The following is a 23046-nucleotide window of genomic DNA, read 5'->3' on the forward strand; positions in this document are numbered from 1 at the left end:
ACTCTTTTGGGTTCCATTTAGAACCCTCTGGGCTACAATGAACCTAATAGGGTTCTGCCTGAAACCCAAAAGGGTTCTTCAAAGGTTTATCCTATGGGGACAGGCGAAGAATCCTTTTAGGGACTAGATAGCACAATTTTTTCAAAGATTGTGGAGCATTGTTTATTTTTTATTTTAATATTGCAGATAGAAGCCACAATCTAACAATGTAATTGTCTGCATCATTTCCAATCGCCCATATATATTTTTTCAAATATATTTTCCTTTATTATTTACCCCTAACCCTCCACCCCTCCCCTAATTGGAGTAAACTAATGGACAATAACACTTAGGCTTCTACTTCCAGCTTATACACACTATATACATTTTACTGACACAGTATATTTTACAATAGTTATATTTTGTTTGTTTTTAGTCTCATCCTTCAGTGTGGAGTATTGTTTGTACCATTGAAATGTTTGTCAGGACAGGTTCCCTCTCCTTCTCTCTTCTACAGTACCACTTAGACAGAATGATTGTGTCCACCTCTATAATGTTTTTTGATCACGGCTCTATTCAGCTCTCAAAACCAACTGAGGCGCTCTCTTTCACAGTTGTTGTAAAATGCCTTCAAATCCCTGCTGGGTGTGTTCACCTGAGAGTTTTACTCTGCATGAACAATGGGGGGAGTTTGAATAGCTGGCTGATTGCCAAACAGACCACAACACTAAACCACACCATACCCAGGGGGTTTTAAAAGGGGCCTTTCAACCACATCCACAGACAGTTTGAGGCACCACTCAGGTTGTCAAGTATACATCAAAGAGGCAGCATTGCTAGTAAATGAATCTCATCACCATCAAACCCATTTGTCTTTATGTCTTCATGTGAACTGGGAACTGGGGCTGATATGAGGGGCTAGCCAACACAGAGGCAGATTCTATTTGTATGTGTGTGTGTATATGTGTGTGTGTGCGCGAGGCGTGCTGATCGGCGCTGGGTAGGCAGGCTCTGCCAAAGGCCAGCTCTGCCTCAGTGCTGGAACACTACAGTGGTAACCCCACAGAAATGTCATCTGGCACCCCCGAATAACCTGTCGACCACATCTCACCACCTGACTGACTTTTTTACTTTTTCGTAATGGCGACTACATTTCAATTTACGTCATATTTTTAAAACTACATCACCATTTGAGCTTTTCGAATAATATGTCTTCTTAAATTGCTGGTAGCTGAAGAGCAATCCTCAGCGCCATAGGAAATACAGTACTTCCTGTTTAACTTGCAAGGTCTTTGATGTTGTTGACTCCGTTGCTTCCCTCAGCACAGCGACATTGCTCGTTGCTCTGTCATAGTTGGTCCTGGAGACGTCTGATGCCCTCTGACCTGCTGAGTGAAGGAAGGCTTCATGTTCTCACCTGTCATAGTGAACAGAAGACAAATGCCTCCGCAAGGCAGCTCCCTGTAGCACTGTCACAGTCAACAGAACAGCTCAGCCCCTAGTCTCCTCTAATCACAGCTGATATTCTAACATCCAGGCCCACACATACCCTGACATTAAGGGTTAAATGAACCCCCTGGCTGTGGAGATGTCAGGTGCTTTATTTTCTGTGTGTGCGTGTGCCTGTGTGCTTACATGACTTGCTACTGTAACATGTGTTTAGGGGCAGTATCTCAAGTCTTGATTGGTGCCCCGTAGTCAACTATGACCCTTTGTTGCATGGCACAAAGGACTTCCCATCCTATCAAATCAGCATCTCAAATTTGAAACAGCTATCTGTTAAACCACACAACATTAACTAACCAATAATAAACGTTTACAGAATAAAAACATTGATCAAAGATTCCATTCCAAGACGTAATCGCCGAGAGGGCTCAGTGAACTACAGCGTTTTACAGCTGACAGACAGGCGGTGGTTGATGGTTGTGTGTGTGTGTGTGTGGGGGGGTGCGATAACATTGTCATAGATAATGATATTCTAAGTGGTGTGCAGATATCCATCATATCAAAGGGAGGAGGCTGCAATCAGTGCCCAGGCATCTCTCCTGTCTGTCCTCCTATCCCCATCTCTCCCTGTCTAGACAGCTGGGCTGTACTCATTGTCATATTTCATTGGGATAAAAATAAGACGCTGGCCGAATATCCTCCTCATCGGAGTTGTCTCCTATAGACAAACCCAGTGACTTGAATTAAATTAGTCAACATGTTATTGAATCAAACTCAAACGAATGCACTAATGACTAATTTGCGAGAGTGGCTCCCATGCCAGATGTCTTCAACATCACCATCCCCCCGCTTGCTGCTTTTAGCAGGGATGCAGAGGCATTTGGGGCATTGATGAGGAAATAGTTTAAAAGCCAGAATTGTCAACGGCCTTATGTGGAAATAGTATAAAAGCCAAAGCATCAAGTCCCAGATTTGGATTTTTTATCTCAGTCAGCACTTAGCTGCACTTAATTTCGCAGAAAGAGAGAAAGAACATCCTTAAATACTTTTCCGACTTAGAGTTAACAAGAATAACATTAGTGGGCGGCGGTGGATCATTTTCAACATGGCAAACAATTCCACAGTGCTTTGAACTTGGTGTCAGGAGCTTTGGAGCACTACCATCTGTGTTTGTTTAGTGCATGGAGGCAGGGAGTCCATCTTCCTATTAATATTGGCATCTGGGATTGTTAAGATGGATGGCTTTTCTGCCCAACTGGCTGTGTGCAGGATGGAGGGGGGGAATGATCCGATATGCCACAGAAAGAAATCCCAAGGTGCTTTGATAAGAGTGAGCCACGTGGTCGCCAGGCAGGCACGCCGCGAGGGAGGGGAGGGGAGGGGAGGGGAGGGGAGAGGAGAGGAGAGGAGAGGAGAGGAGAGAGAGAGAGAGAGAGAGAGAGAGAGAGAGAGAGAGAGAGAGAGAGAGAGAGAGAGAGATTCCACCCAATAAATCAGCACACACAAAATATGTAAATAATGCAAATCAGCCAATCAGTCCTCCACTTGGTGACCCGTACCTTGGCCAAGGACTGCTCTTTCACAGATAAGAAAGAAGAAAAGGTTTAATGGGGTATTATTGAGTGCACAATGAGGCTTGCCAGCAAGAGTGACAGGTCCTCAAGACTGTCTGTGAATGTGCCTTGTGTGATATTAATACCCGCAGCAGGGCCCCTTAGAAGACTTCTACATTAAAATGTGTAATCCGGCACGCACCCATCGATGCTTCTCGGTAGGAAGCTGAATGAAAGCATTCTCTGGCTTCCTCAAAAGCCCTCCAGGCCAAGGCTTGTATAGACAGCTGATGAAAGAGTGCCCCATGTCGTCTTCTCTCTCTCTCTCTCTCTCTCTCTCTCTCTCTCTGTCGCCCCCATTTCTTTATCTACACAACTCCCTTGTCTACCATTACAGTGTGGATGAGGGTCTGGCATTTTGTCAGGGCATTTTACTGTGTAGCCCATGTTGTCCTTTTATACTGAAATCCAGCCCAATGTTGAACTAAAATCAGAAAAGGGGGGTGGGTGGCAATGTGAAAGTGGCATCAGTGAAACAATAGGATTTTTCTTGGATTTGGTGGTCGACACATGATGCCAGACATTCATCATCATTAGCAGCCTGGACGGCAAACACCAGATGCCACAGCATAGCATTACATTGACTGTGTCTCACTCACAGACATATGCATCTATTCTCTTTCTCTCTCGCTCTCTCTCTCTCTCTCTCACCTGGACCACGCTCTTCTCTCCCTCCATCTGTCTGAGATGACTATGCAGCTGTGACTGTGACTTCCTGTGTGTCCCAGATAGCTTCCTGACACGATCAGGTGTCTCCCTATTGATCAAATGGATGTCTTGTCTGGGCATGTCTGTGTTTCTGGACTGGGTTCTGTTTTTTTCCACTGTAACGTCTCGGACAATTTAGCTTTCTTTAAATCTAAAAGAAACAAAGCACCAATGATCCTTCCACATTTACGATTTGTTGAGAAGATAACGATGATGCACATGTGAATATGCAGTGTGCATTAGATGGAATGTTTTTCTTATTCATCTTGACCACAACACAGACACATAACAGTTCGATATGTCATTAGTTCTGTTGAAGACATTCCCTAGCTATTAACCGTAGTAATGTAAGGGGCACTGAAGGTCACCTAGGTGATAAAAGCCTTGGTTTCAAACAGAGTAGAGCTCGTCCATAGCTCTCTCCATTGAGAGCACTGATGAGGTTACGTGTTAGAGTAACGTGGCTGCCAATGTCAGAACCCCTGCCCTTAAGATGCCTTTCTGGATTGTCTGGGTGCCCTCGTCATTCATGGCTCTGTTGTTTAGCCGGATAGTCATGCAGCCAGGATTATTCTATGTCCCTATCAATTAAAACAAAGAGGCCAGCCATCCATCATCCCTTTAATGTGTTGTACTCTACAATGCAGCGTGTGTGTGTGTGTGTGTGTGTGTGTGTGTGTGTGTGTGTGTGTGTGTGTGTGTGTGTGTGTGTGTGTGTGTGTGTGTGTGTGTGTGTGTGTGTGTGTGTGTGTGTGTGTGTGTGTGTGTGTGTGTGTGTGTGTGTGTGTGTGTGTGCGTGTGCGTGTGTGTGTGTGCGCGTGTGCGTGTGTGCGTCTGTGTGTGGCTAAGCTGCATGTTATGACATGCCAGCAGCCCCAAATGGCTTTAGAAGCAAATGACAGTGAGTGCATGGTGCACAGTGTCCAGCCCCTCCCCTGTACATCTCTAATGAACACTTGGCAATTAGGCAGGGTCTAATTGGTGAAGGACAGGGGTTAGCAACAGAGCAATTTGTTTTTTTTGTCCCCCAAAGTATATCGAACAGGTTGTTTTTCCATTTAGTGGGAATGGGAATATTTTTGGGGTAATTGAGTTAAGGCTGAGAGAAGATATAGGCTAGGAAGATATATAGCTAGGAATCACCACCCCCCAACTGAAATGCACTATTTAAAGCCCCTGCTCTCTTTCTCTGTCTCATTTGCCAGTACTATCTGGAGATTTGCATTGCATTATTCTGAACAAGTCAGGAGAGCTTTATTCTCCATTCAGTACAGAAGTTCAAAAGTATTTTAAGGGCACATCCCACTCGGCACAGACGTCAATTCAACGTCTATTCCACGTTGGTTCATCGTCATGTGAAAACAACGTTGATTCAACCAGTGTGTGCCCAGCGGGATGGAACTTCAACAGTTACAGGGATTTGACAGTAGAGTTTTCTTTGTACAGCACTAGTAGTCATGGACAGGTATTAGCATCTCACCTATGTAGCTTCCCTATTCAAATAGAGCAATATATATAGAATAAGCGACCTTCTTAGCTCTATCAGTTTGACACTTCACGTTGACTAGCTCCATGACTATTGTAATGTTAGTGACATAAGATGCTCAGATGGGAAGTGTGAACGGATAATTAATTCACTGTTTTGCTGTTTGACTGTGATCCTGTGGGCTTGAACAATGTATGTTTTATATCATCCATTTTTAATGGGCAGGAAATGTCTACATTTAAATGCATTACGAATGCATCCACTATATCAGAGAGCTCACACTCCCCTCTTGGAAAAACAATTTTACAAATTAAAAAAATCTCAATCTCATGTGTGAGATTGGATTGGGTAGTTTATGATTTATTAATTTGACACACATGGGGATTTTGACAACTCTTTAATGTTATGGAATGCCATTTAGTTCCAGCTGGAGAATCAACATCACAATATATTGCCTCGTATCAGCTACCATAACCATTATTGTGTTTGGAAAGAGAGTGGGCTCTTTAAAAACCAATATCTCCTCATTGTGTTTGGAGTGGAGCACAGCTGTAGAGGAGAGAGGCAGAGAGGAGGTGAAGAAGAAGAAGCGAGTGGTTTGGTAGATTAAGTGAGAAGGACGCAGCCAGGGGAATGACTCTGCTCAGATGATGTACAGTTGATGTCGGAAGTTTACATACACTTAGGTTGGAGTCATTAAAACTCGTTTTTCAACCACTCCACAAATTTCTTGTTAAAACAAACTATAGTTTTGGCAAGTCGGTTAGAACATCTACTTTGTGCATGACACAAGTAATTTTTCCAAAAATTGTTTACAGACAGATTATTTCACTTACAATTCACTGTATCACAATTCCAGTGGGTCAGAAGTTTACATACACTAAGTTGACTGTGCCTTTAAAAAGCTTGGAATATTCCAGAAAATTATGTCATGGCTTTAGAAGCTTCTGATAGGCTGATTGACATCATTTGAGTCAATTGGAAGTGTACCTGTGGATGTATTTCAAGGCCTACCTTCAAACTCAGTTCCTCTTTGCTTGACATCATGGGAAAATCAAAAGAAATCAGCCAAAACCTCAGAAAAAAAATTGTAGACCTCCACAAGTCTGGTTCATCCTTTGGAGCAATTTCCAAATGCCTGAAGGTACCATGTTCATCTGTACAAAAAATAGTACACAAGTATAAACACCATGGGACCACGCAGCCGTCATACCGCTCAGGAAGGAGATGCGTTCTGTCTCCTAGAGATGAACGTACTTTGGTGCGAAAAGTGCAAATCAATCCCAGAACAACAGCAAAGAACCTTGTGAAGATGCTGGAGGAAACAGGTACAAAAGTATCTATATCCACAGTAAAACAAGTCCTATATTGACATAACCTGAAAGGCCGCTCAGCAAGGAAGAAGCCAGTGCTCCAAAACCGCCATTAAAAAGCCAGACTACAGTTTGCAACTGCACATGGGGACAAAGATCGTACTTTTTGGAGAAATGTCCTCTGGTCTGATGAAACAAAAAAATAGAACTGTTTGGCCCCAAAAAGGGGGAGGCTTGCAAGCCGAAGAACACCATCCCAACCGTGAAGCACGGGGGTGGCAGCATCATGTTGTGGGGGTGCTTTGCTGCAGGAGGGACTGGTGCACTTCACAAAATAGATGGCATCATGAGAAGGGAAAATTGTGTGGATATATTGAAGCAACATCTCAAGACATCAGTCAGGAAGTTAAAGCTTGGGTGCAAATGGGTCTTCCACATGGACAATGACCCCAACCATACTTCCAAAGTTGTGGCAAAATGTCTTAAGGACAACAAAGTCAAGGTATTGGAGTGGCCATCACAAAGCCCTGACCTCAATCCCTTAGAACATTTGTGGGCAGAACTGAAAAAGCGTGTGTTACAGGTACACCAGCTCTGTCAGGAGGAATGGGCCAAAATTCACCCAACTTATTGTGGGAAGCTTGTGGAAAGCTACCCGAAACGTTTGACCCAAGTTAAACAATTTAAAGGCAATGTTACCAAATACTAATTGAGTGTATGTAAACTTCTGACCCACTGGGAATGTGATGAAATAAATAAAAGCCGAAATAAATCATTCTCTCAACTATTATTCTGACATTTCACATTCTCAAAATAAAGTGTTGATCCTAACTGACCTAAGACAGGGAATTTTTACTCTGATTAAATGTCAGGAATTCTGAAAAACTGAGTTTAAATATTTGGCTAAGATGTATGTAAACTTCAGACTTCAACTGTAAATACGCCCCGGACTAAACACTTTGATCAAGAGCCCAGACCTTTAGCTGTATGTTGTCACAAATCCCGCCGAAGATGGTGCCTCTTCCTGTTCGGGCGGCGCTCGGCGGTCGTCGTCACCGGCCTACTAGCTGCCATCGATTCTCTTCTTTTTGTTTCTGTTAGTTTGGGCTGATTGGGTGCACCTGTTTTGAGTTTAGTTTTGTGGGTAGGCTATTTAAGGGCAGTAGGCCCGCTGGCTTTTGTGCGGGCTTATTTCTCTGTTATTTGGTGTTGGATTTTTATGTGGATTCTATATTTTCCGGACAGTTTAGTCCTGTGTTTGGACTGGTATTTTCATGCGCCCGTGTGTTTGGGCATGATCGTTTTCCCTGTCTTCAGGAAATAAATCCACGTTCTTGAATACCTGCTCTCTGCGCTTGACTCCTCCACCCAGTACTCCTAGCAGCTCTGACATATGTCTCTGCCATACACTCACTCTGGAGCCTGGCGGCCTGACGCTTCCCTCTTACCCCAGCAGAAACTACTTGGGGACATTTTTGTCTCTCCCCTTTCTGGCTGGCCCCTCTGACGGAGGTGATCTGATGTGATGGCCCAGCGTCCACACTGTCCCAGAGAGGCCCGTCACACAGCCTGTCTCAGTACTAGTCCCTGGTCCCTGTCTGTTGTTTCCACACAGCCACTCCGATAGAAACAACAAAGTGTCAGATCAACAAGCACTGGGCTTTAGGAGGCAACCGGAGACATCTAACCTGGGTCAGGAGGAATGGTGGAGAGCGACTGTCTGTGTGTGGCTGGCTTCTCTTCTCCCCTCTTCCCAACGTTCGCCAGCAAAGACGAGAGAGATGGAATATCTCTGTCTCAGCCTTAAGCTTTTAAATGGCGCTGAGTGGCTTGTAATAAGGAGAACAGCAGTTAACAGTGCACACCGCGGCCCTCAATGGAATTAAGTGGCTTTAAATTGTTGAGGCCATTAAAATCCACACCAGCGTAGAGTAGGCGTCCTGTAGCTGCTTATGAGTCTATTTATCATTAGGATTAACAAAGCTCGCCCGTGCTGCACACACTCAGTCCGCAGGGACACATACACACACCTGCCCATCCCTCCATCCACTTTGTGTTAGTGTGCTTACCTAAGTAGTTGATTAGAAGGATTCAATAAAGCCTCCTCATAGGCCAAGCCATGCTCACATGACCATCCTGACCATCCTCTACAGACCACCCATGTCAACGTCTGTAAAAAGCACAAGTGTTACATCAACGATGATGTTCGTTATGTTGCTGTACGTTGAGGCAAGGGCCCTGCATGTGTGACGGAGAACACTGTGGCCTCGGACTAGAACGTATGCTCAGATTCAGACTCAACGTGGTCTGGCTCAGCCCACGTGTTGCATATAGGAAATCCACTGCTTGGGCTTCACCTTGACTATAAAAAGTATCGACCAAAGGGTTAGGGAACAAAGTAAACAGGCAACACCCCTGGAGAAAAGGGTCTTTGTAAACCAGGGCTTTGTCTGCCATCCAGCCTACACATGTCTTTGTGCTCTAACACAATTCCTCTCCTCCTCCTGTTCTGCTCTCCATCCAGGGGCGCTGCTCTGTGGCTGACCATGTGCCTCTCAGCGTGTATGTGTGAGGGGTTGCACTAAACAGAAGACACATTTTTGTTTCTCACAAAATGGACAATAATGTATTGTATTGTATTCTGCTCTCTAGATCCTCCACATGACCTATGTCCTAACACAGTCCTTTCCTCTTCCTGTCCTGCTCTTCAGATCTTCCATATGACCTATGACCTGGCCAGTGCCATGGTGCGTATCGTCAACCTGATTGGTATGATGCTGCTGCTGTGCCACTGGGACGGATGTCTGCAGTTCCTGGTTCCCATGCTGCAGGACTTCCCCCAGGACTGCTGGGTGTCCAAAAACAAAATGGTGGTAAGTAGTGCTTTGCTGTGCTCCAATACTAAGTGAGCATCCAAAATGACACCCTAATATCTAGGAAGTTTACTACTGGGCTCTGGTCGAAAGTACACTGTGTGGAAAAGGGTGCCACTTCAGACGGAGCCCAAGTCTGTCTAAATCAGATTAGTCCCTCCCTGTTATCTCATCTCTCTGTCTCTGTAATTACTGTGCTAAGCCTGTAGCATCATGGGAAATGGCTGCCTTGCATATCTGTCCGTTTTCCCACCTAAATCAAATGTTTTTTTTTACTTTCTCCTTTATTCGCCCACATTTATTCAATTTGCTGCATTTTCTTCAGTTATTTGGAGCTCTCTCCACCAGCTCTGTATGGTTTGGTTTTCTATATTCTGAAAGTGAGAGCTAGGCGGTGAGCTTGGCCTCGTATGAAATAATGACTTTCAGAGGACAGAAAGCTCTTATCCAATATTGGTCAAGTATTGACAATTTTCCAGCGAGCACTCATGCTGTTCTTTAATTTCATCACATTGTTAGCTGCGCTGCTGCTGCACGTCTCGGGGAGAGAGGGGGAGAGAGAGGGAGAGAGAGGGGGAGAGAGAGGGGGAGAGAGAGGGGGATAGGGAGGGGGAGAGAGAGAGAGAGAGAGGGAGAGAGGGGGAGAGACAGAGACACTGGAAAGAAAGCCCTATGTCTCGTAATGACCGCCCTCTCCTCTGTAATTAGGTTTTCTTTGTGGTTATATAACCGGACTCTGCGACACCTGAGGTGTGACCCTGAATCAACCGCGGCACACGGACGCACAGTATAACCTGCCATGTTCCGAACGAACAGGGCCTTTTGACAGAGAGAGAGAGATGATTTATGATGAGGATTTGTTGTAGAGCTCACGGCAGACAGGCAACTCCCATCCCTCAAAGAGGATTAATCTGGGATCTGTGAATAAAAAACAATCACATCAAATTCTAATTAGGTAATTAAAGACAGACAGGCCAGTAGTCAGTCAGTGGAAACAGTAGCCTAGCGAACACCTTTGGCATGGCAAGCTGTCTACTGTCAGGGAGGGATCGCTTTGACTTAAACTCCTGCTCTGCATTACACAACACCACGATGAAAAACTGAAGTACTGCCTTAGCTGGGTCTTTTCTGCTCGGAGCAGAAAAGTTTGGGCCTGATAAGAATTAGAGGGTAGTGGTGCTGTGGCTCTTGTCTTTCCTTACAGTAGCTGGCCCATTATCTTATTGGGTCATCCGTTTTATACCTTTTTAGGAGGCACTAATAACTTTCCTATCTCTCAGGTTTTACCCCTGTGGAAATTTGAAAGCAATTGGACATGTCACCTCAGGAAAGAGCAGATATTGATTCTGCTTGGACCACCACGGGATCTAAAAGAAAAAAACGGCAATTTATCCACAAACGAGAAACGAGAAAAGAAAAAAAATCACATTTTTCTAAATAGCTGACCTACTTTTTGCCTTGCAGGCCTCTTGTGTCTCGGGCTCCATCCATTCAGTCACCCTCATGGTTGTGTTTAGTTTCTGCTCTGAGCAGAAAAGGCCCAGCTAAGGCAGTTCTCCCCTGAATACTTACATATAGAAGAGTGTATTACTACAGTATGTTGGTGTAGCCAAGTGTTGATGTTCCTATTGAGGCATGATGAAGAGGACATCTGTGGCTATCCTCTTACATGATGATGAGGATGATTATTATGATGAGGGTGAGGACGATGATGATGATGATGATGATAATGATGTTGATGATGATCACTGTGAGGATGATGATGAGAATGAGGATGATGATGATGATGATAATGACGTTGATGATGATGATGACTAGGAGGATGATGGCGATAATGTCATTGATAATGATGATGACTAGGAGGATGATGGCGATAATGACATTGATAATGATGTGATAATGACATTGATGATGATAACTAGGAGGATGATGGCGATAATAACATTGATAATTATAATGATGATGATAATGATGATGATGATGAAATGACATTGACGATGATGATGATAATGATAAGAAGGACTCTGGTGGTCTTAGTGCTTTCTGACCTTTTCCCTCCAGACATCTGGCAGAGTGAGAACAGTACCCCCATATCACCATATCACCATATCCCTCTCTTCCCTCTGCCACCTTTTCTCGTCCTCTCTCCCCCCATCCAGAACGACACATGGGGCCAGCAGTACTCCTACGCCCTGTTCAAAGCCATGAGCCACATGCTGTGTATCGGGTACGGCATGTACCCACCTGTGGGCATGACGGACGTGTGGCTCACCATCCTCAGCATGATCGTGGGCGCCACCTGCTATGCCATGTTCGTGGGTCACGCCACTGCACTCATCCAGTCTCTGGACTCCTCCCGTCGGCAGTACCAGGAGAAGGTGAGTAACGTTGATCAGAATGGATGGGAATATAACTGGGTAACTGGATAAGCAGCAGGAGATCAACATGTAAGGAGAACAGTATATCTGTACCCAGAGGAGAGTTAGGAATCTTCACAATGCAAATTAAACCAACCGGACTTCATTTGGACACCCAAAGCATTGAAAATATTAGACTTCTTTAGATGTGTATTAGCCAGTCAGTACAGTACAGTTAAGCTCAGTTTTAGACCTAAATGAGGGCAGATTGATGCAGGTTTCCGCCTCCCTTCAACCCCTGTGAGCTGCAGTGCTCAGGGCTGCATGAGAGCCAGAGTCCCAGGCTCCCCTGTGTGGGGATGGGAAGGCCCTGGTAGCTGCCCCCCTCCAGCGTGCCCCAGCCTCTCCATGGGCCCAGTGTGGGTGATAATTAGCCTTGTTGCCAGGCGGACACATTGCCCACCATCTGTGGAGAGGGACAGAGGAGGAGACCCCCTGGAGAGAGTGGCTGGGGCTGTAGAGACCCCCACATACTGTACATCTCCCCTCAGAGAGAGAGGGAGTGCTGGTGAGAAATAGAGAGAGAGAGAGACTGAGAGAGATGGGTGAGGGAGTTGTTCAGGTCAGAATCAGCAGAGCCAACCAGTGTCTCTGGATACCCACTGTATGTGTGTGTGAGCGAGAGTCTGCTTACTGTAATGTGAGCACTGAGACATTGTATATTTGTGTGGGTGTTTGAAAAATCAAGAGGCTGTCCTTCATACCAGGAGGGATCAACAGGGGTAGGAGACTGGCGTCAAATGTGGGCTCCAGATAGATACAACCACCAAACTGCTGTGCTATGGATGTGGACTGGCTGGCTGCATGACTATTGCTGTTGATGCAGAATTCCTGTTGAACTAGAGGGGAGCAGACAGCCATCCCAGCTCAGCGCTCAGTCTAGTCCTGCTTTAGAGGTGCTCCGCTTGCTGCCAATAACATTAGGCTTATTAACAGCTGTCCCGCCTGGCCCACCTGGGACTGCTCACCACAGATCAGCATGTGGAGCAGGGACCATTCTCAGCCACCATGCCACCCTGCTGCCACCTTCCCATGGGGCCACAGCCTCCTGCCCCATCCCACGTCTCTCTGAATCCTCTCCCCATTCTCCCCACTCTCGGTCTGCCTGGAGGAACATTGGCACTATAAATTGCAATACATTTTTAAGAGTGTGTGTTTTCCCATTTATCTTTCTGTGTGTTCCAGTAATTAAGCACAGCCTGTCTGGATGCTGCCTCCCTGTCGCTCCCTGTCGCTCCCTGTTTCTCCCTGTCGCTCCCTGTTTCTCCCTGTCGCACCCTGTCGCTCCCTGTTTCTCCCTGTCGCTCCCTGTTTCTCCCTGTTTCTCCCTGTCGCTCCCTGTCGCTCCCTGTTTCTCCCTGTCGCTCCCTGTTTCTCCCTGTCGCTCCCTGTTTCTCCCCTGTCGCTCCCTGTCGCTCCCTGTCGCTCCCTGTTTCTCCCTGTCGCTCCCTGTTTCTCCCTGTCGCTCCCTGTTTCTCCCTGTCGCTCCCTGTCTCTCCCTGTCGCTCCCTGTCTCTCCCTGTTGCTCCCTGTTTCTCCCTGTTGCTCCCTGTTTCTCCCTGTCGCTCCCTGTTTCTCCCTGTCGCTCCCTGTTTCTCCCTGTCGCTCCCTGTCGCTCCCTGTATCTCCCTGTTTCTCCCTGTTTCTCCCTGTCGCTCCCTGTATCTCCCTGTCGCTCCCTGTCGCTCCCTGTCGCTCCCTGTCTCTCCCTGTCTCTCCCTGTCGCTCCCTGTCTCTCCCTGTCTCTCCCTGTCGCTCCCTGTTTCTCACTGTCGCTCACTGTTTCTCCCTGTCGCTCCCTGTTTCTCCCTGTCGCTCCCTATTTCTCCCTGTCGCTCCCAGTTTCTCCATGTCGCTCACTGTCTCAATGGTGTAGTCTGACACTAGCTCAACACCAGACAGTTCCATTACAACCTTTCAGACACATGGCGTAGTCAGACACTGTAGCCAGTAGTTAGAGGCTGTAGCTAGACACCAGGCAGGTCCACTACAACCTTTCAGACACATGGCATAGTTGGACACTGTAGCCAGTTGTTAGAGGCTGTACAGTAGCTAGAAACCAGACAGTTCCACTAAAAGTTGTAGTTAGAGGCTGTAGCTAGACACCAGACAGTTCCACTACATGGTGTAGTTAGAGGCTGTAGCTAGACACCAGACAGTTCCACTACATGGTGTAGTTAGAGGCTGTAGCTAGACACCAGACAGTTCCACTACATGGTGTAGTTAGAGGCTGTAGCTAGACACCAGACAGTTCCACTACATGGTGGAGTTAGAGGCTGTAGCTAGACACCAGACAGTTCCACTACATGGTGTAGTTAGAGGCTGTAGCTAGACACCAGACAGTTCCACTACATGGTGTAGTTAGAGGGTGTAGCTAGACACCAGACAGTTCCACTACATGGTGTAGTTAGAGGCTGTAGCTAGACACCAGACAGTTCCACTACATGGTGTAGTTAGAGGCTGTAGCTAGACACCAGACAGTTCCACTACATGGTGTAGTTAGAGGCTGTAGCTAGACACCAGACAGTTCCACTACATGGTGTAGTTAGAGGCTGTAGCTAGACACCAGACAGTTCCACTACATGGTGTAGTTAGAGGCTGTAGCTAGACACCAGACAGTCCCACTACATGGTGGAGTTAGAGGCTGTAGCTAGACACCAGACAGTTCCACTACATGGTGTAGTTAGAGGCTGTAGCTAGACACCAGACAGTTCCACTACATGGTGTAGTTAGAGGCTGTAGCTAGACACCAGACAGTTCCACTACATGGTGTAGTTAGAGGCTGTAGCTAGACGCCAGACAGTTCCACTACATGGTGTAGTTAGAAGCTGTAGCTAGACGCCAGACAGTTCCACTACATGGTGTAGTTAGAGGCTGTAGCTAGACACCAGACAGTTCCACTACATGGTGTAGTTAGAGGCTGTAGCTAGACGCCAGACAGTTCCACTACATGGTGTAGTTAGAGGCTGTAGCTAGACACCAGACAGTTCCACCATTAGCGCCCACTGTACTGCTGTGCTCAAGGTCAAGCAGTGTTAGATGAAGTGGCCAGGACATATTGGCTGGTCTCTCTAGCTAGCATGCTAGAAGGACAGACAGACAAACAATGTGATTGGCCTTTTAGGTCAGTGTGTGTTAGTGTTGTGTAACAAAAGGATCTAGGCCTGTAGAATCCACTCTGATTTCTAGTAGTAGGTTAGTGCCATAATCCAGACAAGAAGCTCCATACAGCACAATCCCCTGCAGCTTTGGGAGGACAGGTGGCCATGTTCAGCCAGTGGTCCAGTTGTTGCCCATCTGATCTGTGTCATGGAAGAGCACAGCTGTTTCTGTTCTGTCTCCAGGGCCTCCAGCCTAGAGAGAAACCAGCTGACACTGCAACAGCAGCCAATGGACAATCCTGCTCAGTCATCACACTGGCCCTGTCCTACCAGAGGCTTGGATTGGAGAACGGGGTGTGGTTCTACGTTGTCACATTAGCAGTGAGGGTAGGGCATGTAGCTCTGCAGGGTGAGGCTCTCGCTTTGGGATTAGCCTGCAGATTTGAAGTGAGCAGGACAGAAAGGTGCAGGATAGAAGGGCATCATTGCTACAGTAAGTGTGTGGACAGTTAATCTGTTGGTCTGTGGGCCTATGTTCTGACAGAACTCTGCTTAATGTGTGGAACTGCTCTGTTCTGCTGTTGGCGTGGACCAACAGGCACGATCACCCCAAGGGGGCAGTGTTCAGGCTTCCTTCCCATTTACACAGAGAGGAGAGGACACAGGAGACTGGAGTCCTCAGCTCAATGAGTGAAACCAGGACAGAGGAGAGGGAATCAGAGCCAAGCGACACAACACGCCACATTTATCTGCTCAGTTAGCTGTCTCCCTTCCTCCCTCTGGCTCTGATTCACAGGGCTCCTACAGTCATCAGAGCATAGGGGGAGGGAGGGGCTACAGGTAGCTGCAGAGAGGGAACTTCTACAGACAGGGATGTATGGACATTGGGCAAGATGAGAGCTGCAGGAGTGGTATGGTGACAGTCTTTTGGTGACATACTGGTAACAGTTTAACTTGACCAAGAAACACAGTCTGGGTATATCCCCTCTGGGCAGAGAGAGGGAAGAGAGAGAGAGGGGAGAGAGAGAGAGAGAGAGAGAGAGAAGGGAGAGAGAGAGGGAGAGAGAGGGGGGGGAGAGAGAGGGAAGAGAAAGAGAGAGAGAGAGGGGGAGAGAGGCGAATCTGTGAATAGTTCAGAAGTATGTTGCAGAAGGAAGATGGGAGGGACGTTTGCAATGCTCCACAAAGACGGCAATAAAATGATCATCAGAAAGCCTGGGTATAATCTGCTGTGAATAGAGAGTTCTATTACAATGTGCCTCCATGTGATAAACGGCAGGCTGTCAGAAGCTAGCAAGCAAGCTTAAAAGAGCCCTTAAAAGGAAGCAGGAACTGTGGTAACTGGTACAAAGCGGAGAGCCTGAGTTATCATACTCTCAAATGCTGTGGCTTGAACTGTGACACGGGAGCCAGATAGGAGATATACTTTTGATTTATTTCAGGAGCAAGGTTTTTTTCCATATTAGCCAACAACAATCTGACTCTTCTTCGCTCAGTTCAGACGGAATCAGCGGGAAACAAAGTCAACGGGGAAAATGCTTTCTGCTGATTTTATCATTCAAGTATTTCTTTTTTTCTCTTTTTTTTGTAACATCCCAACATTTTGAGAATTGCCTGGAGGGGTGCACGTCCCAGGTGGTGTCATACTCTGTGCCTCTCCCTGTCCCTCTCTCCCCCCTCAATCCCACAAAGGGAATATGTGCATGAGATTGTTCCTCAGCTCACCCCTTCCCTCCCTCCAAACCCCCAGTATTACCGTGCTCCATGCATGTGTCTCTGCTAGCCTACAATATCTTAAGGTGTGAGTTGGAAAGGGTCTCCAGATTTCCCCATGGATTCCAGCATCACAGCTAAGGCATGTTGAGACCCATATCACACAAAGGGAATTCCATCTCTCCAGATTGAGGGCACAGGCAGCAGCACATCTTTATGGGACTGTGCATATGCCTGTTTCCCTCCCCGACTGTATGTCTGTAACCTCATGTAACCTCATGTAACAGTGGAAGTGAGAGAAACCAGGGGGGGGAAATATTCTCATTTTCCTACCAAGATATCAGCAAAACGAGACCTTTCTAAACCCTTGATATGTTTGGTGTTAGCATGTAGTTATTTCCATTATCATGATGGATATTTAGTCAATTCCACAACCTAGTCCTATGGCATCAGGACAGTGAGAATCTTGACCCCCCAAACCGTTTACTATTCCCAGACCATCACGATCACACCATTCTCAGTATACAGCATAGTACGCACTCTCCCTCTCTCCCCAGTCACTTATTTTCTCTCAACTACAGTGTAAATGACAAAATGGTGGCCGGCAGTCAACATGGTAAGTCCCTGACAGTACATCTATCTGCATTGCGGTTTGGCAGGCAGGCCAGATCCCAGGCAGGCCAGAGCCCAGGCAGGCCAGAGCCCAGGCAGGCCAGAGCCCAGGCAGGCCAGAGCCCAGTGTGTCTCTTCACTGGTTAATCCCTCACTAAACTGGGAAGAGGAGGAGGGGGGGGGGGTCTACTGTAGTGTCCTGGCGGTAATGGACACAACACCAGCATTCTGGGTTTCCACTGCTGCTTTGTGTCTGTGTTTGTTTGTTTGTATCCTATCGGTTCTTGGCGGTGTTGGGTAATGATTGTGAGAGCAGCCAGGGAACCAGAAGGGGCTTGTGTTGTTGGGAGGCTAAGTAGTGCGTTGTGACATGCTAGCAGCCCCAAATGGCTTTAGAAGCAAATGACAGTGAGTGCATGGTGCACAGTGTCCAGCCCCTCCCCTGTACATCTCTAATGAACACTTGGCAATTAGGCAGGGTCTAATTGGTGAAGGACTAATGTAAGAAGGACCTGAAGCTGATTAATCCTGGGTGCTACTGAGGCTCCAGAGACCCTCTGTTCTCTTCTCCCCATCTTCAATCCCCCCATCAGAACTATTCAATGAAATAGTCATGGTTCCTCCTTGGGTACTGTGCATTCACTGGAACTGTGCTTTGTACATTAACCCATTTGTTCCCAAATACACCCATTTCCTAGCCCTAAATGCCCTATTTATTACTCATAAACCCTAGTTCCTCTGCCATTACACCGCATCCCTGTTACTTGCCTATCTCAGCCCTGTTACCCACTTTCTATCACTTTTCAGGAGAAGACTCAGATGCAGACAGTGTCGAAGTAACAAAAGTTTATTACTAGAACAGGGGTCAGACAAAACGACAGGTCAAGGGCAGGCAGAGGTCAGTAATCCAGATCAGAGTCCATAAAGTACAGAACGGCAGGCAGTCTTGGGGTCAGGGCAGGCAGAGGTCAATAATCCAGAGTGGTGTGACAAGGTACAGAACGGGGGGGTGGAGACAAGCACAAAGACATGTGAAACAGATCAGGGTGTGACACTTTCTTTAGGCCTGTATTCCCCAAGTCACCAACAGTAACCTATATTCAGCTATTCGCTGCACATTCCAACCCTGTTATTTGTATATCTAAGTCCTGCGCCCTCTGACCTGTATAGGCTAATCATGTCAAAGATAAACTCATAGTAAAGGGGTTTAACACATGTGCCCCAGCCCCATTAACGTTTTTAATACCACAAACGTTTTGCCAGAAAGAATGTGAATGGGCAATAGGCAATAGACCAACCACACCCATACCTGTATGAGCCTTCTGTATCCTGACACCCCATTACTCATATAAACCAGGTAAAACCATGGGCATACTCATATAAAACCAGTCAACCCCAGTGCACAAGCATCAGCATTCATACAAACTAGGTCTACACATGTACTTCAGCCCCAATATTCTTACAGACCAGGTATACACCTGCACATCTAACTCAAAATAGATTTTTTTTCCAAACAGGTCTACTGCTGTACTTCACCTCCAATTTACATACCTCCAATGTCTGCACCTGTGCTGGAACCCAATTACCGTAGTCAGCTAAGCCAGGTGTGCCGAAGCCTGAATGTGTCAAAGCCTAAATACTCAAACTGTAAATCAGGACTACCCCTGCACCTCAGCTCCAGTATGCCTATAAACCAGGTCTACACCTTTGAGTCCCAATACTAATATAAACCAGATCTACACCTGAATATCTCAGCCCAAATACCCATACCAGGTTTACACCTGTGGCTATGTCCCAATAATCTGATCAACCAGGTCTACCATTGTGCAAGAGACACTTAACACATTTATTGACAGAAAATATGTGTTTATTATACTTATTCCGTTTATGGGTCTGTACATGGCCAATGAAACAAAAAAATATGAAGTTGTACAGTCCAAATCATTGATTTAAACATATGTAAAGACGAATGGATAATGGTAAAATGATCTGTAAGATCATTTTGATCAAATATATCCATAACCCAACTCAACTTCAATCTACTGAAAAAATAAATCATCTGCTATGATTAAATGTATACGGTGCATTTGGAAAGTATTAAGACCCCTCGACTTTTTCCACATTTTGTTACTTTCCAGTCTTATTCTAAAATGGATTAAATATTTATTTTTTTCATCAATCTACACACAATACCCCATAATTGTCACGCCCTGACCATAGAGAGCTGTTTATTCTCTATGTTGGTTGGGGCGTGACAGTGACTAAGGTGGGTTATCTAGGTGATTAATGATCTATGTTGGCCTGGTATGGTTCCAAATCAGAGACAGCTGTTTATCGTTGTCTCTGATTGGGGATCATATTTAGGCAGTCATTTCCCCCATTGTGATTTGTGGGATCTTGTCTAGGTATAGTTGCCTGCACTACTTTGAGCTTCACGTTTCTTTTTTTTTTTTCGCTTTATTGTTTTTTCCTTTGAGTTTCTCTTCCAAAATAAAAGGATGGAAACATAACACGCTGCATCTTGGTCCACTCCTTATAACGATCGTGACAATAATGACAAAGCGAAAACAGGTTTTAAGAAATTGTTGCAAATGTATTAAAATAAAAAAACAGAAATACCTTATTTACATAAGTATTCAGACCCTTTGCTATGAGACTTGAATTTGAGCTCAGGTGAATCCTGTTTCCATTGATCATCCTTGAGATGTTTCTACAACTTGATTGGAGTCCACCTGTGGTAAATCCATTTGATTGGACATGATTTGGAATGGCACACCTGTCTATATACAGTAAGGTCCCACAGTTGATAGTGAATGTCAGAGCAAAAACCAAGTCATGAGGTCGAAGGAATTGTCTGTAGAGCTCCGAGACAGGATTATGTTGAGGCACAGATCTGGGGAAGGGTACCAAAAAATGTCTGCAGCATTGAAGGTCCCCAAGAACACAGTGGCCTCCCTCATTCTTAAATGGAAGAAGTTTGGAACCACTAAGACTCTTCCAAGAGCTGGCAAACATTTCTAAAAAACATTTTTGCTTTGTCATTATGGGGTATTGTGTGTGGATTGATAAGCAAAAAATATAATTTAGTCAATTTTAGAATCAGGCTGTAACGTAACAAAAAGTGGAAAAAGTCAAGGGGTTTGAATACTTTCCGAATGCACTGTTTAAAAGGTAGAACCACTGTATTTTCCCATTGGTCACAAATATGACCTCTAAGATATTGTATAAATACCACAAGCATCATGGACTCTGTCACGACTTCCACCGAAGTTGTTCCCTCTCCTTGTTCGGGCGGTGTTCGGCAGTCGACGTCACCGGCTTTCTAGCCGCCACCGATCCATGTTTCATTTTTCCTTTTGTTTTGTCTGTTTACACACCTGGTTCCCATCTCATAATTATGTTCCTTATTTCACCCTCTGGTTTCCCTTTCTGTTTTGTGCGTGATTGTCTTTCGTGTATTCCGGTGTGTTGTATTTTGTGTCCTGTTTTGTCCTTGTTTGGAACGGGATTTTGTTACGTTTTGGATTGAGTAAATCAGTGATTGTTACTCTTACCTGTGTCCTGCGCCTGACTCCTTCGCTATCTTTTAGATAGACTCTGACAGACTCAATGTATTAAATGTTTTTTTTTTTTTCACTATTGTGACTGATGGGATTAAATGGGTTGGGAATTGTAGTTTTGGTAATACAAAAAAAGACTAAAATCACCAGGAATTAAGTTCAAATGAGTTTAATGTAGAAAATCCGTTCCCATGTGTTCCCACGAATAAAAAAAGAGACGCGATCGTGTGTCAATGTAATCAAGGAAGGAAATTATTGTTATTTTCAAATACAATCTCTTTTTGGGCTCAATTTGAAGTGTTCAAATGATTATAATGATGTTCCGGCCCCCCGACCATCCGCTCCGACAACAATCGGCCGGCGGCTGGATCTAGTTTCCTACCCCTGGTGTAGGAGAAAGGGAATAAGGTAGAGAGCTCATACAATTTTATTTAACCTTTATTTTGACAGGGCGTCATGCTGAGACCAAGGTCTCTTTCTCAGGTGAGCCCTGCATACACATCAAAAACATCAATACACATCAAAATACAATATACTTAAGCAAGAAAGCACGAGGGGGTGTGGTATATGGCCAATATACCACAGCTAAGGGCTGTTCTTAAGCATGACGCAACGCGGAGTGCCTGGATACAGCCCTTAGCTGTGGTATATTGGCCATATACCACAAACCCCAGAGGTGCCTTATTGCTATTATAAACTGGTTACCAACGTAATTAGAGCAGTAAAAATAAACGTTTTGACATACCCATGTTATACTGTCTGATATACCATGGCTGTCAGCCAATCAGCATTCTGGGCTCGAACCACCCAGTTTATAAACATCAATAATATACATCAAAAACATTAATATACAGTACACTATACACATCAATAATACACATCAATAATAAACATAAAAATTCACATCAATACTCTAAAAGCAAAACAAAATCATATAAAACAAACACAATCTTCAGTAAAAAGGTCCTCAATCAGCCTTTTGAATTGCCCTATTCATACAGCTTTAGAGAGCCTTGGAGATTATTCCACAAGTCAGGTGCAAAAAAAAAAAAATCTGATTTACCTAACTCAGTGTAGATCGAAGGGATCTCCCTGAGGCCGGGTCTGATATCTCGTACGTCTATAAATTAACAATGAAGTAAGGTACGGTGGAAATTTATGCAGGGGGGCTTTTTTAAACCAAGAGTGCAATGCATTCATCTACGAGATTTCAAAGAGGGCCAGCCTACTTTCTAATACAGAATGCAGTGATGTGTACTGAACCTATCATCCGTAATAAAAAGTTGTGCGCTATGATAAACTGCGTCCAATGTCTTCAAAACATTGGCAGCTGCATTCATGTAGACAATATCCCCAAAGTCTATAACCGGTATGCATGTCGACTGAATGATTTGTGTTCTGCTATTTAATGAAAGACAATCAAGCCAAGGACATACTGCACTCATAGAATAAAGGTTTCCAAAAGGGGTTTCAACTCTCTGTGGAAAGGGTTCCATGTAGAACTCTCTGTGGAAAGGGTTCTACATAGAACCCAAAAGGGTTCTTCAAAGGGATCTCCTATGGGGTCAGCCAAAGAATCCTTTTAGGTTCTAGATAGCACCTTTTTTTCTTCGAGTATAGCTGTGGACAAGTTGAGCGACTTTTTGTGTCTTGCAGTAGGAGCTATTGTCATTAGCCTGGGCCTGGCTGGTGGCGTTAATCTGAAGGGGCCTCCTCTCCTCAGAGAAACTTCTTACTGCTGAGTTAAGGCTCTTAATTTGGCCCCGAGGTACCCCTTCAAAATGCTAGCTGCTTGATCATATATTTTCACAGCTTGTAAAAAATACAATTAGGAAACGAATATAATATATAATATATTGAATACTGAATAGTGCATTGGGGAAATGTATTTATTTATTATAATTTTATGATATCCAACTAGTAGTTACAGTCTTGTCCCATCGCTACAACTCCCGTACGGACTCGGGAGAGGCGAAGGTCCAGAGCCACGCGTCCTCCGAAACACGACCCGCCAAGCCGCACTGCTTCTTGACACACTGCTCACTTAACCCGGAAGCCAGCTGCACCAATGTATTGGAGGAAACACTGTACAGCTGGCGACCTGAAGTCAGCGTGCATGCGCCCGGGCGCCACAAGGAGTCGCTAGAGCGCGATGGGACAAGGACATCCCAGCCGGCCAAACCCTCCCCTAACCCGGATGATGCTGGGTTAATTGTGCGCCGCCT

The 23046-nt window shown here is 45.4% G+C and overlaps 1 protein-coding gene across 1 annotated transcript in view; it reads left to right on the top strand.

Moving 5' to 3' along the window:
- hcn4 (hyperpolarization activated cyclic nucleotide-gated potassium channel 4) overlaps positions 1 to 23046 on the top strand; it is an 88414-nt gene that overhangs the window by 41430 nt on the left and 23938 nt on the right. Inside the window, exons 3-4 of the mRNA XM_038969734.1 lie at positions 9257 to 9418; positions 11578 to 11796. Coding sequence (XP_038825662.1) covers positions 9257 to 9418; positions 11578 to 11796 — 381 coding nt within the window. The remainder of the gene's footprint in view (positions 1 to 9256; positions 9419 to 11577; positions 11797 to 23046) is intronic.

Source organism: Salvelinus namaycush, chromosome 30 (genome assembly GCF_016432855.1).
Source record: "Salvelinus namaycush isolate Seneca chromosome 30, SaNama_1.0, whole genome shotgun sequence".
NCBI classification, from domain to species: domain Eukaryota; kingdom Metazoa; phylum Chordata; class Actinopteri; order Salmoniformes; family Salmonidae; genus Salvelinus; species Salvelinus namaycush.